General features: G+C 38.9%; 6 protein-coding genes and 1 pseudogene across 6 annotated transcripts; 4 read left to right on the top strand and 3 right to left on the bottom strand.

Moving 5' to 3' along the window:
- The first annotated feature begins 1,000 nt into the window (after nucleotides 1-1,000).
- On the top strand, nucleotides 1,001-1,454 carry LOC108114884 (annotated as a pseudogene).
- Nucleotides 1,455-4,104: 2,650 nt separating this feature from the next.
- On the top strand, nucleotides 4,105-4,747 carry LOC108114879. Its single transcript, XM_017226037.2, has one exon. It carries the CDS (start codon nucleotides 4,126-4,128, stop codon nucleotides 4,702-4,704), a length of 579 nt encoding a protein of 192 aa, XP_017081526.2. The 5' UTR covers nucleotides 4,105-4,125; the 3' UTR covers nucleotides 4,705-4,747.
- A 750-nt stretch (nucleotides 4,748-5,497) lies between these two features.
- Nucleotides 5,498-9,736, bottom strand: LOC108114878 (plasmanylethanolamine desaturase). The gene is given in 7 exon segments (XM_017226036.2): nucleotides 5,498-5,795; nucleotides 5,857-6,026; nucleotides 6,082-6,207; nucleotides 6,209-6,301; nucleotides 6,359-6,570; nucleotides 6,769-7,006; nucleotides 9,371-9,736. Coding segments are annotated over 6 exon segments (927 nt in total). The 5' UTR covers nucleotides 7,004-7,006; nucleotides 9,371-9,736; the 3' UTR covers nucleotides 5,498-5,704.
- A 542-nt stretch (nucleotides 9,737-10,278) lies between these two features.
- LOC108114775 (28S ribosomal protein S18b, mitochondrial) lies at nucleotides 10,279-11,143 on the top strand. The gene is made up of 2 exons (XM_017225885.2): nucleotides 10,279-10,642; nucleotides 10,750-11,143. The coding sequence occupies exons 1-2, from the start codon at nucleotides 10,368-10,370 to the stop codon at nucleotides 11,078-11,080; spliced, it is 606 nt and encodes a 201-aa protein (XP_017081374.1). The 5' UTR covers nucleotides 10,279-10,367; the 3' UTR covers nucleotides 11,081-11,143.
- A 1,218-nt stretch (nucleotides 11,144-12,361) lies between these two features.
- Nucleotides 12,362-14,467, bottom strand: LOC108114881 (protein nessun dorma). The gene is made up of 3 exons (XM_017226039.2): nucleotides 14,264-14,467; nucleotides 12,698-14,198; nucleotides 12,362-12,604 (listed from the first exon to the last, which is right to left on the bottom strand). Exons 1-3 carry the CDS (start codon nucleotides 14,406-14,408, stop codon nucleotides 12,442-12,444), a joined length of 1,809 nt encoding a protein of 602 aa, XP_017081528.2. The 5' UTR covers nucleotides 14,409-14,467; the 3' UTR covers nucleotides 12,362-12,441.
- A 306-nt stretch (nucleotides 14,468-14,773) lies between these two features.
- On the top strand, nucleotides 14,774-15,529 carry LOC108114832 (transcription initiation factor TFIID subunit 13). Its single transcript, XM_017225969.2, has 3 exons — nucleotides 14,774-14,907; nucleotides 14,967-15,309; nucleotides 15,369-15,529. Exons 1-3 carry the CDS (start codon nucleotides 14,863-14,865, stop codon nucleotides 15,389-15,391), a joined length of 411 nt encoding a protein of 136 aa, XP_017081458.1. The 5' UTR covers nucleotides 14,774-14,862; the 3' UTR covers nucleotides 15,392-15,529.
- On the bottom strand, nucleotides 15,461-17,016 carry LOC108114829 (pyridine nucleotide-disulfide oxidoreductase domain-containing protein 1). Its single transcript, XM_017225967.2, has one exon. It carries the CDS (start codon nucleotides 16,914-16,916, stop codon nucleotides 15,504-15,506), a length of 1,413 nt encoding a protein of 470 aa, XP_017081456.2. The 5' UTR covers nucleotides 16,917-17,016; the 3' UTR covers nucleotides 15,461-15,503.
- Between the last annotated feature and the right edge of the window lie 240 nt (nucleotides 17,017-17,256).

Here is a 17,256-nt window from a genome sequence, read left to right as displayed (position 1 = left end):
AGATGCATTCTTGAAGGAGCTGAATGAAAAAAAAAACAGTGGCTGTTCAAGATATTTACAAATACGTCTGCTTACATAACATGCGGGAGCAACCAAGCTGCTACCTAACCAAGGCATAAGAGACATGCCCACAGGTTGTTCAGCAAGTCAAATTACCATCATAACACCACAAGAAGAAAGGTCAACAGATGCCAAAAGATACCAAGAACATTTCCTCAAGGTGGTTATTTTACAAGCACGGCATTAGGACATATGTATTTTAGGCTCATCAAACAGTGCAAGCACAGCGCTAGTACATAAGTAATTTAAGATACCATTGTAGCCTTACAGACTCAGTATTAGTTTAGGTTTAGAGATGAAAAAAAGGAGATCCGCTCCTCCCAAAAGGCGAGTACAACCAACAAACAACAACCAAATGTTGTCCACGTCATGGTGTAAGCAGATATAAATGCTAGGTTTATTTATAATTCCAATTATATATCATGATCTTGTCATATAATCACGTGTCATTTTATACATCTGTAAGTTTAACCGAATTCAATAATTAAAAATAATTTAATTGTAATAACGAAGAATTCGCTTATCAATATATTTCCAAGAATAAGTATTTTATTATTTATTTATAATATTTATATATCTTGACCTTGCCATATAATCACATGTCATCTACATATATTTTAAAATAAATTCATAAATTAAAACTCATTTTATTCTAATAACGAAGAATTTGCTTATCAATATGATTCCAAGAATAACTTTTTTATTATCAATAAAATTCCATTTTTCTCCCACCACGATGATTACATCAATTACAAGCCCCCTTTTTACGTTACACGGCGATATTAATAACTCAGCTATTTTCATGGACTGAGCATTCGTATAGCTGATAATCCCAATTTGATAACACAGCAGATTTTCAGACTGAAATCAGCTATAAATACAGAAGTATGGAGGCCACCAATTATAAGTTTCAATCGATTAGTTTTGAGGAGTAACATCACCGTCTAAGATGAATTCCGCATTGCAATTTAGGTAAGCTGTGACAAAAATGTAAGTCAAAGGAAAAAAATGAAATATTAAATTTTTTAGCTGCCTTCTGGTTGTCGTTGGATGTCTCCTACAAACAGGACACTGCCAAGGTGATGATGAATTCGTGACTAAGGGTCGTGGACTCATCGCGGTGTTTGGCAACCCTCCGGCTGACACATCCACTAGGGCCCGCAATGTGCCTGCATTTGTAGACTACTATGAGAAATACTCTAATAAGCTTGATCTAACAACTGAGGATCGACATAATGCTGATAACTTTTGTGAGGAGGTATAAGGATCAAACATCCCAGAAAATCGACGGTGTTTCGGCCCAAGGAGGATTCTGGTTGCCCTTTTTGGCTCCCATTGCTGCTGAGGTTGTGATAGCAGTCGGCAAGGCGATTGCTTCTGCATAACCATTTTCTAACTACTTGGAACATTTAAATGAAGATATTTAAATAAAAAAGGTTATTCAAGTGAAAGTTTTTGAAAATGTAAAAGCTTTATAAACAAATTTTGCAAAAAAAATAAATCTTAAAAACTGGCAAGGATAAACTGTTTTTTATTCGCTGGGAACTTACTATTAGTACATCTCTGATAACTGTTTTGATATCAAAATTTCGACATTTTTGCTGTAATAAGTTCCGATAAGAGCTATTAAAAAAGAACAACGACTATTAGTTGCCAGCTTCTCCCCTCGCCACTAATTTGTTGTGCCGCCACCTAGTGTTAGACGACTAGCTCTACCTAATGCTAGATTACCTTTTTCAGTGGCTCCATCTAGCGATATTTCAACTAGCGGCTCTGCCAAGCGGTATATTTCTTCAGTATTTTGCGTTGCACTACGAAAAAAGTGTGCTTATATTGTTTTTTCAAAGACGTTAAAGAACAATAATAAAAAAGATTATATTTTGTAGCCCTTCAATCATTATCAATATTAGGTCATAAACTACCGAGAAAATTGGTATACTTACTTAGGCATCGCAATCACTAATGTTGGTGCTCTCATTATTATTGTTAGATCAGAATATATTTATTTTTTTAACACATCCTAAGCCATTTTGTAAACATTGTAAATCATAAATGAATTAAAGATATACATACATGATTTATACAATTATTTATATAAAGTTGACAGCGCGTCTTTGGTGCTCCTACGAACTATATTTCCCTCTTCAATCCATATCCAGTCATTTTCATATTTGCATAATTATATTTAATAAATGTTCATTGTGCTTTATTGCTGTTTATTGCATGTTTATTTTTAAAATGATAAGCTAAGTAGCAGATTAAGTAGCCAAAGTTGATTATTTACTGGTCTCTATAAGTACATATAATATGTATATGGGTTTTCACCAAGCTTTCTTTTAAGTTACACATATTCGTTATATATATTATACACATATTTGTTATCAGTAAAATATATTAGCGATAATATATAAATAATATATAGCGACATATATAAATGTACATTTTTAAGCTCAGTTCAGTCTTGAGTAGATTGCTAAACATTTCACAAGTGCTCCGCGATGAAACAGCGTATTTTGTGGTTACTTCTGCTGTTTTTCCTTTTCGAGCTGTTAACTGTTTTAGTGGCAGATCCTGTCAAGAATATTGATAATCAAGATCATGTTGATCAGTGTAATGGATATTGTTTTTCTATTTTCAAGCCGATTCTTGATCATTTCGTTGAGTTGAAACAAGCCGCTAATAAAAATGAAGAACTTAAAGAAAAAGTTAATACTTTAATTAACCAACAACAAGGAATTACAGATTCAGTTGTCCAACGCAGATGGTCAAATTAAGAGCAAAGATGATCAAATTAAGAGCAAAGATGATCAAATCAAGAAGCAATCTGATCTGCTCCAAAGCAAAGAAGATACTATAAGGGACTTGCAGAGCCAATTAGCAGTTGCTCAAACACAGCTCAAGAACAAAGACGATCTAATATATATAAAGGAAGACCAAGTTAAAGACAAAACTGAACAGATTAAAAACAAAGAAGAGCTTTTACGACTTAAGGAAAAGCAAATAAAGGAAAAAGATGAAAGTATAAATCTTAAGATCACCCAAATTAACGAACAAAAGGCTGAAAACTTACTAAAATCCAATCAAATAGAAGATTTTCAAAATCAGATTAAGTCCGTAACGGAAAAGCTAAATGAAAAAACTGGGCAGCTTTCGATATGTACCCGATTAGATGGATGTCCCAGTGAAGGTCCTTCTGGCATTTACAAAATGAAAATGAGAGGATTAGACGCCTTCGAAGTTCCCTGCAATTCAACGGGCTGGATGATAATTCAAAGGCGTTTCGACGGATCCGGCAATTTCGCTCAAAACTGGGAGAGTTACAAAAATGGTTTTGGTGACGTTAAGAAAGAGTTTTTTATCGGTCTCGAAAAATTGCATCGCATGACGGAAGCACAACCCTATGAACTTTACATAAATCTTCGGGATGTGAATGGAACCAATCGTTATGCTAGATATGATAATTTCAAAATTGGAAGTGAAAAGGAGTCCTATGAGCTAAGTTCGATTGGAAAATATTCTGGCACGGCAGGAGACTCCCTAGGTTACCACGAGAAAATTAAATTTAATACTTATGACAAACCTAACAACGTTACTGACGGAAATTGCTCTTCAAATCACCATGGAGGCTGGTGGTATAATAAATGCGCGCGAAGGTATTTAAGTTAATCTAAAACAACCCTAAAATGTATACTAATAAAGATTTCAAATTACAGTTCCCTCAATGGCAAATATTACAAAGACGGGAAAAAAGAACGGAAAGGAGTATGGCATTCTTTGGGGTTCTTGGAGCAACTACAATTACGATATTTCGCTTACCTTTGTTGAAATGTTGATTAAACCTAAGCAAACATAAGCTTATTAATTACTTGTACAAATTCAGAAAATATTAATTAAATGACCTTTTCACCAAAGCATAGTGGGATATTTGGATCTAATCATCCCTTTATGTAATGAATATGCTTGTCAAATGTGAATAAAGAGAATTTTGTAACTTCATACGTATTGTGTCTTAATATGAATCCCATTTGCCAAATCAATATCAACAGACCAGATTGCCAGAAATGGATGGTTGAGGTATATGCCAAATGTCGAGATCTGTTCAGTACGGATCCGATGCCCATGTGGGAACCAGATGTTAATGATACCCCTGCCGTCTATAAGGCGGATATTAAGGAAATGACTTCTCTAGATTGCCATAAGCTAAAACGTGAGTTGGCCAATGAAGTAGCCGAAGAGGATGATGATTTTGCTATGAACAGAATCGTTGGTGTCCTTCTAGCCTTTGGGGCAATCGTTATGCTTATCATCCTTCTGTGCAGGATGAAGCGTCGTAAGAAAATATCTGATGTGCCTCCAAAGCTCGAACCAGAGAAAGCTCCTCCAATTTTGTTTCGCAGAAAAAAAAGAACTAGAACTGCCGATTGCAAGAGCTGGATGCGTAGAAAATGTCGACCCATTTTTCTTCACAATGAGGCCCAAATAAGACAGTACAAGGAGCATGCTGAAAAGGAGTTAGCTTTTCATACGGAACGAACGAAGAAGAAGATTACAATGTGGACGAAGGCCCGGGAACGGGATGCCCAAAAGAAAATTGATAAACAGCAACGAAATGCGGAAAAGGCCGCTAGAAAAAACCAGATATAGAAATATATAACTGCATCGGTTTTAATATATTTTTAAAAGACAATTCTAATCCCACTAATTTCTTAAGACACAACGACATACATACAATTCGAAATCAATCGATATTGGGTTTATTAGCTTTATTGTTTATTTTACTCAGATCACAATTAATATTGCTGTCTTAGAATTATTGTGTTGGGCAAACAACACATCAAATGATACAAAAGCAACTAGGCCTCTTCGAAATTCGACTTAGATTATTCAAAACTGTTGTGAAATACTTGAAAAATATGTTGCATATAACAAACTCCTTTGGACCCTTACAAAAGGACTAACATTTGCCACTAAAAGTGTGCGTACTAAAAACTTATTTACTTATAAAGAAAACTTTGTTTTTAAGGCAAAGGTTGTAAGTCACGTTCTTGATTGCATACAGCGCCTAGTTTATATATCTATATATATATAAATATTTGTAAATAATTTTATTTTATTTTATAGCCATCGAAAAGAAGCGATGATGAAATGTATTAAAAATGTCTTTTGTTTCGGATCTAGTACAAAAATCAGTAGCTCTTCAAGCTTATATATCAAGTAATTAGTTTTAGTTTTGTGTAAATCTTTAAAAATGTATCCAACAAGCCAGTGCTTGATATTTAATAGTTTGTTCCATTTAGTATTTAGGTATACGTAAGGCTCACTCGTAGTACGTTTAATTTGTGGCGAGATCAATGAATGCGCTCTAGTGTGCGAGTGTGTGTGCAGGTGTGCATAATCGATATATATATAAATATATATAAAAAACACGAGCTTATACTAAAATAATCAACTATTTATAACAAATATGCAACTGATAACTATGCCATTTGCTCAATTTACTTTACAAGTACTGTAATCTGCCCTCATTTAAAGCTAATTCGTTGTGCAAAACATTTCGATAATATGATAACATTTGTTGATGACTTTCAGCAAGTTAAGGCTGCTTGGTCCAAGGTTCCTATATACAGTCGCTGGCCCAGCAAATCTATGTGAGCTTCTTGGCCCATTTCAGGTCGTCATCGCGGGGCTTAAGACCGGTGAAATGCTCGATGATAAGCTCGAATGTTGACCAGAATCTGTAAAGTAAACACCATAACTATGATTTTCGTTCAAAACTAAATCGATTTCAGATCAAACCTTATTCGTTCCAGTGGCCAATTTAGCCATCCGGTGGTGATGCAAAAGTACGTTTCATGAGGTGCCACATGGTGGATGCGATGATGCTTGCGTGGCAGGATAATGTGACAGCTCTGGAGTAACAGGACCCATCTCGGCAAGCCCCAATAGGTGTGCGACCATTTGTGTATCTAAACGGTATTTTATAAAGTTTATTAGAGCTATTAAATAAGCATTCCATCTTACCTGATTGGTCATGGCAACAAATATGGAACAGAGAAACACATAGGCTATCCAACCGAAATGTTGCTGAATCTCACTCGGCGTCCTTATGTAGAAAAAGTGAGCCAAATAGCCAAGGATTGGTATGCCCAACCATGAAGTTGTCACCGTTTGTCTCAATGAAATCGTGACGCGTTATGGATGTGGGATCCAGGTGATGCTCTCGAAAAGGTCGTAGGAAATTCTAAAACAAATATATGATTAGATAAAAAGAAAAGATTTCCATTTATATTCCGCTTACCTTTCCAATCATGGGTAAGTCCACCGATCCCCATGTATCTGCCGCCCAGTGCACTAAGCCAGAGGCAAAGTCAGCCGTTATAATGCCACATAATGCGGATAAGAAAGCTACACTTATCCGTTCCAATCGCAAGTGCCTAACAATCAAAGCCAGGTTGATGATCATTAGGCCAATACAGGTGTAAACACAAATGATTTCCTGGGCGCGTTTCCCTGCGAAATTAGTTAGAGAAAGATGCCAAAGTTTATCTTGCTTTGTTGTAATATCTTAAAAAAATCTTATAGTATCTTAAGTCCTAGTCCTCATTTTTCACTATAATTATAAATGGATAAATTAAAAATACCTAATGGTACTTTAACCATATGAGGTAATAAGCTAGTTTAATAGTTTAATTTGTGGGAAAAGCTCACCTGGACTGTATAACGAGGCTAGTTCCTGGGCGCCTTTATTCTGTGGTCCCCAACGTGGCGAAGTCGAAGTTATGGTCACTGGGTTGACTGATGTTGTTATGGCACCAGTGGTGACCTTTAGTTCCTCCGGCATTTCCGATTCCTGATCCTTTGTGGTGGCGGGCGCTGAGTTGCCATTGGGGTCATCCTCATACATGGAATTGGCCAGTATATCCTTATCGCTTTTGGCCGTCATCGTCTGTGGATTAAGAGGCCAAAAGAGGAATCACAAAGCTGTCGAGTCGAGCGGAATAAACAACTTGAAGTCCTTGATGACGGCTCCTGACTGATTGACAATGCAATGCCTGATTTCAATGTCAGGCCACCGACTCGATTGCCTGTGAATAGGGGCATCTGGATCAATCGGTCGCCCCTACATAATTAACGATTGCGAGGACAACCAGGTGGGTGTACATTTTGTAAACGATATATTTAAATGATTTATTTAACTGTTTTCAAACAAAAAAAGCAACTATCCCCGTATAGCTGTAGCGTAACCGAAGGATTGACCGACGCGTAGCTCCAACCAATGACCTCTGGTCAGGGATCCCAGCATGTTGCGGCGTTGATGTCATTACCTACAGCTGCAGCGACTTCCCTCCTTTTCGGTATCCTAGAACCTAAACCCAAACCCGAATGACGGGTCACGCAATATTTTGGACTTACGACCGGTCTGCAGGGACCACCACCAGAAGCTAACTCTACCGAATGAGTTGTCAGTGGCGGAGGCGCGGTCTAGAGGTGCCTTAATTAGGCAAATTGGTATTTAAATTGTTGTGAACCCTATCTATCTCGCTTATTTGAGGTAGGTTGAAAAACGCGATGGGCCGAAGTATTATATTTTTAGCAGCTTATTTGTTTCTTTGTTATTTGGTTCTTCATATTCGATGGCGTATGATAAATGGGTCTAAACACGAACTGTGGGCGGGAATGGTGTATAACAAAAAAGTTTCATTTGGGCATATAATAAGAACAGTACAATGTTATAGGTAGTAAACAACGATGACACTTACACCTCAAGATATACCTATATCAGTGGATTAGAAAATTGATAAGACAAGTATAGACAAATAATATAAAGCCATATATGATTGTAGAGCTAATAAATGCATAAGGCCCATAAAGATTGGCTCTAATATCAAAATAAACAATAATTTTCTTTATATGTATCCCTAAATTTCATGAAAATCACCATAACATTGGTTACATTCCATTTTTTATCAATTAAGGATATTTTTGTTTAGGACACGAAATCGACAAATGCGCTAGCAATTACATTAATTAGTATATTCAGAATCGGAAATATTACACAAATTAACTGCTCCCACATTCTATAGGCCATCTGTCATTAGGAGAACTAATGGTGAAAGCACATTAATCAAAACTGGCAACTACCTATTGATAAAGCACCTCCGAAACACGCGTGGGCATACATATATATTAACCACTAATGTTACCGAACTCAGGAGTCTCGAAGGACACGGAAAACGGGACCCATAATCTGACGGCTGAGTTCCAAAACGCCCCCGCTGGCAAACGCAAACATTTCCGGGTGACGTGCACCGGCCAGGATAAACAAAAAACGGACGGAATGAACACCAGTAGAGCGCTGATTCAAATTTCAAAAATAAATGCGAACCGCTGAAGTTCTGGGTGCAAATGGTGCTGTTGTGGGTGAATAGTGGGCGGTGAATGGTGGGTGTGGGTTTAGTAGTAAACCGAGAAACCCAAATGAATGTGAGAATGCCGACAACTAAATTCTTTGGCGCCGACTTCAATGACGCCCACGCCTGTTCTGAATACCCTGTAATCATGGGGTATAATTAACAGCTTAAAACAACTTAAAAAGTCTCTCCAAGAAGGTTTTTGATTTCTTACAAAGAAAATCAATTGCATTTGAAAGTTTATATTATTTAAAAGGAGTGTAATTTTTTGATTTTTTTAATTATATCCTATCAATATTTTAGGCAAAAATATTTAAAAGAGAAAAAACTAATGAACGGTTGATTTTTAATTTATCGTAGCATACTTTTAAACGCTTTTATCAGTGCATTTAAACTTCTAGGAGTAAATAGTAATTTATAATTTACAAATTTAATATAAAACTAGGTCGTTAAAATACAGAGAACTTCGTCCTTCGAGTCACCCAAGTGACTAATTATTTGTTTGTTCGCTCGCGAAAGGCATAAAAAAGGGGGCACAGCCAACAGGTATTAATTTGGCACAAAGTAACCACGATTTTCGTTGTGGCGCCGTTGGAATATAACAATTTATTACACGAAATGCGCGAAAAGACACTCCACAATGGCGAAAATTGTTGTTGTTGTTGTTTCCCAACGGGTGAGGGGGGATACAAAAAGGGCCCAAATTTGTTCTTTTGTGGTGACAAAACTATCAGCTTTTGTTTGGTTGCCAACAGCGCTCTCATTTTTAAATATTTGTAGTTGGCATAGGGGTATTAATAGCCCTGTTTATTTGTTGTGGCGACTTTTTGCAATTGATAAGAACATTTCAATGCGGCTCTATTTATAAAGGCAAGCGGGCTAAAAGCAAATTGACTCACCTCTTTGCAGGTGTTATTGTTGTTACTATTGGTAATTTGGGTACTCCCCAAACGTTTTCGAAGACCAATTCTTGATTTCTTGTAACAATTAAAACTAAATGACCGTCTGCCAAGTATTGATTAGGACCGAAAAACTTTTGCACGCAAGCGATTGTTTAGGATTTACTAACTTTGAATTACAGCGAACCTGAGCGTCGGCGTCTCCTATTTTTTTTATAGTGGCATCTAAATGTAAATAAATGCCGTTTTTTGTTTTGTATGCACGTGATTTAGGGCTGCCCCACCGTAAACACACACATGCACACCGCGCACTCTCGCACACACACACACACACAGCGCACGAACTGCAGTAAGAGTACCGCTACTTTGCACCAGTAAATTCCGAAAGAAACTAAACTAACGGCAAAAACGAAACGTACGACTACGGCGCAGCCATTTTCATTCATGCCCGATGTCGCATTTGTGTGGGTGTGCATGTGTAGGTGTCGGCATTTACCGTTACATTCAAGAGCCTTCTTGATTTTGGTTATGTTGCAATACTCACGGTATATTTTAGCGGTTTCAAGCGCCGCAGTCGGTAGTTTTAAGCCTTTTTTTCTGATATATAACTTAAATTTTGACAGTTAAAAAAGTGCAAATGCTTATCGAAGGATTTATAATAACAATATAATATACCCTGCGAAACAGAATATAATTATTAAATGCAGCCAATGAAATCCAAAACGAAGAACTGAGACAATAAAGTTGTAGAATTTTTAGAAAAAACAAAAAAAAAAAACAAAAATCGCCAAAAAATTAAATAAAATATTTTGCTCAAAAATATTTTTGATAAACATACTTTTGGGAATACCGCAATGAGTGTTCCACCCCTGGATTAATCGAGAACCAATACTCCGACAATGTTGCCAGCTTGTTTAAAAACCAGCTGATCGGCCGGCTGCACGCAACTTACCTTGTTACGTCGTTACTAAAAACAAATTCGTTGTATTCAATTAAAATGTTGCCTATTGCTCGTGGAATTTACTGCGGACTGGCCAATCTAACTCGAAGTGGACGGGTATCTATTCACACCGCCAGTATATTCCGTTGCAAGGCGGAGGCTTCCGCCGATGAAAAGGATGGCGAAGCGACCGAAGGCGATAGTTCGACTAGTTCCGGACCAGATCCAAAGGATCGCACCACGGTTATCCCTGTGGAGACTTCAATGCGGTACATGAAAAGCTCCGCCTACAAGCAAACCTACGGCAAAGACCCAGTCTGGACGCAATATCGGTAAGTATTCAATAAAAATACTTATTTTGTGGCGGAAATTCCAGAAAAATTCATCTTTGTTGCTTATCCTAAATTAAAAATATTAAACATTAAAATAATATTTATAGGCGCAACCACAAGGGCATGTATGCGCCACGTAAAACCCGCAAGATGTGTATCCGCCAGAATCGGATTTCCACCGGAAATCCATGTCCCATTTGCCGGGATGAGTACCTGGTTCTGGACTACCGCAACACTGAACTACTAGAGCAATTCATCTCACCACATAGCGGAGAGGTCCTGAGCTACTCGAAAACTGGCCTGTGTCAAAAAAGCCATTTACAACTGAGGGTAGCCGTGCAGCAGGCCCGTGATTCTGGATATTTAACATATGATGTTCCCTTCAGGGAGTACGATTACAGCGAGTACTACGGCCAGGAGCATAAACAGAAAGCTTAACTACTACTAAGGTGCATATGTAAATGGTCTATTTTGTTATTAAAGAAAATTATTCTAATCGAAGTGGCAAGGTTTTTTTTATAGAGAAAAGTAATTTTTCATTATACATCAAATTTTCAATTAAAGAACTTCTTTAATTAGAAATTAATGGAAAAGCGTAAACTTTAAAAGTGTAAAATTTTCAAGCGGAACTAAGTAAAATGTGCGCTAAGACTTTAAAGCTCCGTTTAGTCTGGAATAGCTTACGAAACTTTCAACAAGTGCAATGAAAAAATGAAATCGTATATTGTATTGCTGATTATGTTGCATTTGCTTTTAAAAGTGGAGCAGGTCTACCAAGAGCAGTGCAATTCACAAAAGGACTACTTAAAAACACTCGAGAGAACTCAAAACAGTTTGCGCAGACAACTTATAAAGTGCAACGAAAAAACAAGGTGTCCCACCAAAGGTCCAGTTCGAGTTCAAAGAATGGCAATTATGGGATTAAATCCATTTCCAGCTACTTGCAAAGAAAATGGTTGGATGGTAATTCAGCGACGTTTTAGCGGCTCTGAAAAATTTAACCGTGGATGGAAGTTTTATAAGAACGGATTTGGGAATTTCAATAGAGAGTTTTTCATTGGTCTGGAAAAATTGTATATCATCACGAAGGCAAAACAATATGAACTTTACATAAAGCTTCGTGATGTAAGGGGCAACAATCGCTATGCTCAATACGATCATTTCGAAATCGGAAGTGAAAAAGAGAGTTATGTGCTAAAGTCCGTTGGGAATTATTCTGGTACAGCAGGTGACTCCCTAAGTTACCATGTGAAAAATGAAGTTCAGCACATTTGACAGGGATAATGACTATCATCTTAACAATTGCGCCAAATATCACCATGGTGGATGGTGGTTTAAAAAATGTGCTATAAGGTATGGTTTTTAAATATATACGATTTTTTTATAATTTTGATAAATTAAAATTACAGTTCGCTGAATGGAAATTATTATAGAAGTGGCAGAAGGCCTTATGGAAAATATTATGGAATTTTTTGGGCTTCCTGGAATAAAGATTACGACTTTAATATGTCGCTTGGCTATGTTGAAATGATGATCAGGCCTAAGTGCTTATTATTCGAAATCCTTTAATTTTCGAATACCCTGAATTCGTTAAAAATATCAGGTTGCCTCAATAAATTATGGGTTACTAAACGTTGCTTAAGCCTAGTTTTTAGTTCTTAACTTGTTTAAGAATTAATGAGTATGAAAGGCACTTGTAGGTCTTTGAATGTTTTTCGGTTAGCTTACTTAAGATTTATTTATCAAGTAGTTTCTTATAAAAGTTAACAGATTTAATTGTTAAAGTGCATAAAATATCCCTAGGCCAATAGAATGTTCTCCTTGTTCTCACCCTCGAGTTCCTCTTCAAGGAGTCGCTGATGCGAGCGCTGAGCCAGCAGCTGATCAGATTCGTTATAAACGCGTACGTTCCTCTTGCAATTGTTAAAGCAGCAATTACCAAGTATGTTTTCCTCATTGTACCTATAAAAAATTAAATCAGTTTAAACAAGATTTGTACTTTCTTTCTTTAAATAACGAAAACATTTTAAACTGTCCTGCAATCATCATTCTTACCGTTGCAGTTCGCTAAATTCTTTTAGAAACAGAGACTTTTCCGTTCTTCCCTTTTCGAAGGCTAAGCCATCTGCCAAGATGCCCAGTTTACAGGTGTCAAAGGTGCACTTGCTTCCCTGCAAATTCACCGAAGCTGTTTTTTCTAGCAACTCTAATCCTGTTATGCAGTTCTTAAACTGGACACTTCCCATCTCAGCGCTAGATCGAGATCGCATTGACACCCCCACAGCAAAGTTTTCAATCAGACAACTTTTAAGTTCCACACTGGCGCCTGGCATGCAGACGATACCTTCCTGGGTGCTCGAGTTCCCATCGCCCAATAGCCGACACCCTCGCATCGTCAAGGTGCCATTTCGCAATAGAATGCCCCTACGGACGTGACGGCAATCCAAGACCAGTTGGGATAGGGTGTAGTCCCCATCAATGACTAGCAGAGTGCTATCCTCATCACTGGAACATACCACTGGCAGTGTAGAAAGATCTACAGCAGGAGTTAGTATAGTTTCCGGGTGGACCAGGCCACTCAGGCTGCCATTGTCGTTGAGGTGCTCCAAAAACTTGATTGTATGTTCGCCAGGTGATAGCAGTATGTCGTCATTACTCTGGCAGATACTCAAAACATCCTGGAGCGTATTAGACAACTGCACCTGCGTTTCCGGCTTGACCAACGTCTGGGCCAGCTTCAACAGATCCAGCTGCTGCTGCAGTTTTCCAGGCATGGTGACCACATGGGTAATGGGAGTGCGCTCTGTCAAAAGGTCCTCTGTTTGCCTGGCTTTTCCAGATAAGCTGCGAAGCCTCTTCAAGCTGTTCGACTGCAGTTCACTGTAGGCCCTTCTCATTTCAGGGTTCTCAAGGATTTCGAACTCACTCTTTATGATTGCCATTCGAAGGTGAAGGCACATCAGATCTGTCACGGGCAGGGTGGAAACATTGAGACTGCCATTGGCACTTCCCGTCTTAGGCTGTTTCCTGGCCGGCTCCGTGGCATTGTCATTGAGCTCAACGGCCTCATCGTCGCTCTCAGCATCGCTGAGATCTAATTCCAGGAAGTCCAAACGCTGCTGGATGTAATGGGCTTCGTTAAGCAGGGTGCGCATGTGCAAGGCCAGAGGACGTGGTAGACGATTCTTGCTAAGATCGCAGACTAGTTGGATTCGAGCCTCCAGATGCTGCTGTACCCAGTCACGATCATCATCATAGTCCTTATCCCAGGGCATCCACACATGCGTATAGAAAAATCTCAACCGATCAATGCACTCCGCCGTGGTGTCCACATTCAAAGCAGAGTTCTCTTGCTTCACTGTGGGCCACAGCTCCACCAGGGACACCTCGTTGCTCTCCGGCAGGTGTACATCGTTGTCCTGTACGGCGGTGACTATGAAGACGGCCTTTAGCTCGTCAAAAATTACCTGTTCCACGTAGCCGTAAACAATGGTAGGATAGCGTAGTTTAAGATCCTCGCAAATAACGCGTGGTATTTTCCAAATCGCCTGCCAGCCTATATATATAGATTAAAATTATAAACTAGTCTTTGTTGTTTTTGCAATAGTGTGGGTGGCTTACCTGCAGGCTCAATTTTCAGCTCTACATAAGATTTCCACTCGGACCGAACCTGGGAGGCGGGCATTACAGCTCCCTCCCATGAAAGAACCGCCTCTGCTTCCTTCAGTCGCTCCAAATAAGATTTTTCAAAGGTAAAAACTTCCATTTTCTTCTACTTAAATAATAATGTGTACGTTTATACAGATTTTTGAAATGCGTGTGCAAGCTAAAGGCTTCGATAACGATTGTTTGGGCGGACTTATCGGGCAATGCAACCATGAGACAAATTAAAATAGCTATATTTGCGACAAATCTAGCTATTATATTTAATTCGTTTAATTATTAGCTAGTTATATATTAATTTTAGCCTTAGGTTTTAGTTAGTATCTAGTTAATATATGTACTTATGACCTAATTTTTATTTCCTTTATGTCAAAATAAACTGTTCATATTAATTAGTATTCATATTTCTTGCTCTGGCTTTTTTTGGCTAGCTTTTAAAACTTGCTATCAAATGTTGCCAGCAATGCTACAAGTATCGATGCCAACAGATGTTAAAGTACTCATTTAGTCCGGTGTTTTTTGTGTAAACACTGAATATTTACAAAATTTTAAGTAAAATGGCTTCGAATAATATTCCAGAAGAGAGTTTTGAAGGCGGCGATGTAATATCATTGTCAACAATTTTCTTCCAAGCCACCGAATCACATTTTTTAATTTTTAGTTCAATTTCGATGACGATGCGGAGGATGATCAATTTGTGGCCACAAATTCAGGAAGAAAGCGCCTTTTTAGCAAGGAGCTGCGATGCATGATGTTTGGCTTCGGGGATGACAAAAATCCATACACGGAAACCGTTGATCTGCTGGAAGATCTAGTCATCGAGTATATAGCTGAAACAACGCACCGGGCAATGGAAATCGGTCGAACAGGTCGCGTTCAAGTCGAGGACATTATCTTTCTGGTGCGCAAGGATCCTCGTAAATATGCCAGGGTCAAGGACTTGCTCACCATGAACGAGGAGCTCAAAAAGGCGCGAAAGGCCTTTGATGAGATCAAGTATGTGGGTGAGTATCGTAAATATCAGGAATCCGTCGAGATCTTGATAAATACTCACAATTTTCAGGCACCGAGGGTAAGCTCAAATGACAACGACCCAAAAAAGGAACGCCAAATCCAGGAACGAGTCAATCCTAGCAGTAAGCACAAGCATATGAATTACTTTAAATGTTTTTAATATCCTAAGCTAGCTCTTAATAAACTAATCAAAATAGTCTTCAATGTCAATGTCTGGATTAAGTATATCATCTCCGTAGGGCTCCAGATCGATGCCGTTTAGTATCAGATTCTCGCAGGTTTCTGCAAGATCAGTGTCGCCGATAAGAATAGCTCCCCGTAGTTTTCCCCTCTGAAGAACAAACTTAATGTACTCCTTGTTGCGAGTGCATCGTACCAGGATTTCGTAGTCCTTATCCAAATCTTGGCCGTTAAAACGACCCAGCAGGACTACAGGGTAGCCAAAAAGTTTTGTTACATGACCAAAGAGTTCGAAGCAGAAGTCCTGATACACGGTTTCGCCCTCACTGGTGGCTGCCATACTTCTGCCCGCCATAGAGCCCATTTGCCGGGCCTGAGTCCAAAGACGCATCTGGAACCAGTGCATTGCTGCTGGCCATTTGGCCGTGCAGACATCACCAGCTGCATAGACATCCTCTAGATTAGTACGCATCATTTCATCAACGGAAATACCGCCATCCTCGGAAAATTTGAGCGCAGAATCGCAGGTGAAGGATGTACGCGGCAAGACTCCCGTAGCCGAAACAATAAAGTCACAGGTCACCTGCTCCAGAGTCCCATCCTCGTGTCGCAATTGGACTTTAAGACTCGTACCATCGAGATGGTAACTGTCTATACTAGATTTATAATAAATCTTCGGTAGGCACTTATCTCCTTCTCCAGATGCTCCACTCAAATCAAACGTGCGATGCCAGTCCGGACCCAAAGCAGCTCCTTTCTTGCTAGCCTGCTCCCTGGGCAGATTTTCACTATAACGCATCCGTTTAATGGCCGTTACCGGAGAAGAATCCTTCGCATGCAATTCACTCCTAGCCAGATGAAAGAATTCCGCTGCTCCTGGATCCACAAAGGTGGCAGTGGTGTGGGCATCTTTCACCACCCAATGGACATTTACATTCTTCAGCTCGTAGGCCAACTCACTGGCTATTCCGCCATTGCCCAGGATCATAATATCCTTGGCTCCCGTTAATTTGCGCTGCAATTCCAGTACAGAATCCGTGTCTCGAATGCCAATGATGAAGGGATCTGCTATTTGGCCACAGAATAGTTTTGGAACTCCACCAGTACAGAGACACAGAAAGCGATACTTAATCACCAAACCAGTTATGGTTCGGATCCAGTGCTCTTTGCTGTTAATGTGCTCTAGTTCATCTACTAGGGTCTCGAAGGTGGCTTCCATTTCAGAGACATCCTTCTCCCGCACATCAAACGAGTGCAAATATCGAGCCACCGGCACCAAATTCACGACACTCTTCACAATGCTGGATTCTGTGAGCAGCAAGATGGAGGCATTGGGTCGGCAAATGGCCAAGGACTCGGCACAGGTAACGCCTGCAATGCCGCCACCGACCACCAGAAACTCGCACTCCCGCGTCATCCTCAGCGGAGAATAATAATGAAACAAAATCACGAAATAGGGAAAGTGATTCACTAACGACCAACTAAACAGCTGATATCAACGACAGTGAAACCTGATTATTAAAGTTCAGATCTTGAGAATTGGTAATATAGTGGACTTAGTTTGACAATAGGTAAACATTTCTGACATAAATATCATAGATATAATAACATGTTGATTTATTATCATAAATTATTATAAAAGGAACTAAATTGGAATCAAAACTTCAATCTTCCTTTTATTGATTTAAAAGCACACAATTTTGGCGGGTACATGTCAGCTGTTTTTGTTTACTTCGTATTTGATAAATACCAACAAA

Source organism: Drosophila eugracilis, unplaced genomic scaffold, assembly GCF_018153835.1.
Source record: "Drosophila eugracilis isolate 14026-0451.02 unplaced genomic scaffold, ASM1815383v1 contig_1676, whole genome shotgun sequence".
In the NCBI taxonomy this organism is placed as follows: domain Eukaryota; kingdom Metazoa; phylum Arthropoda; class Insecta; order Diptera; family Drosophilidae; genus Drosophila; species Drosophila eugracilis.
The sequence above is the reverse complement of the archived record's forward strand: the minus strand, read 5'-3'. Positions and strand labels throughout refer to the sequence as shown.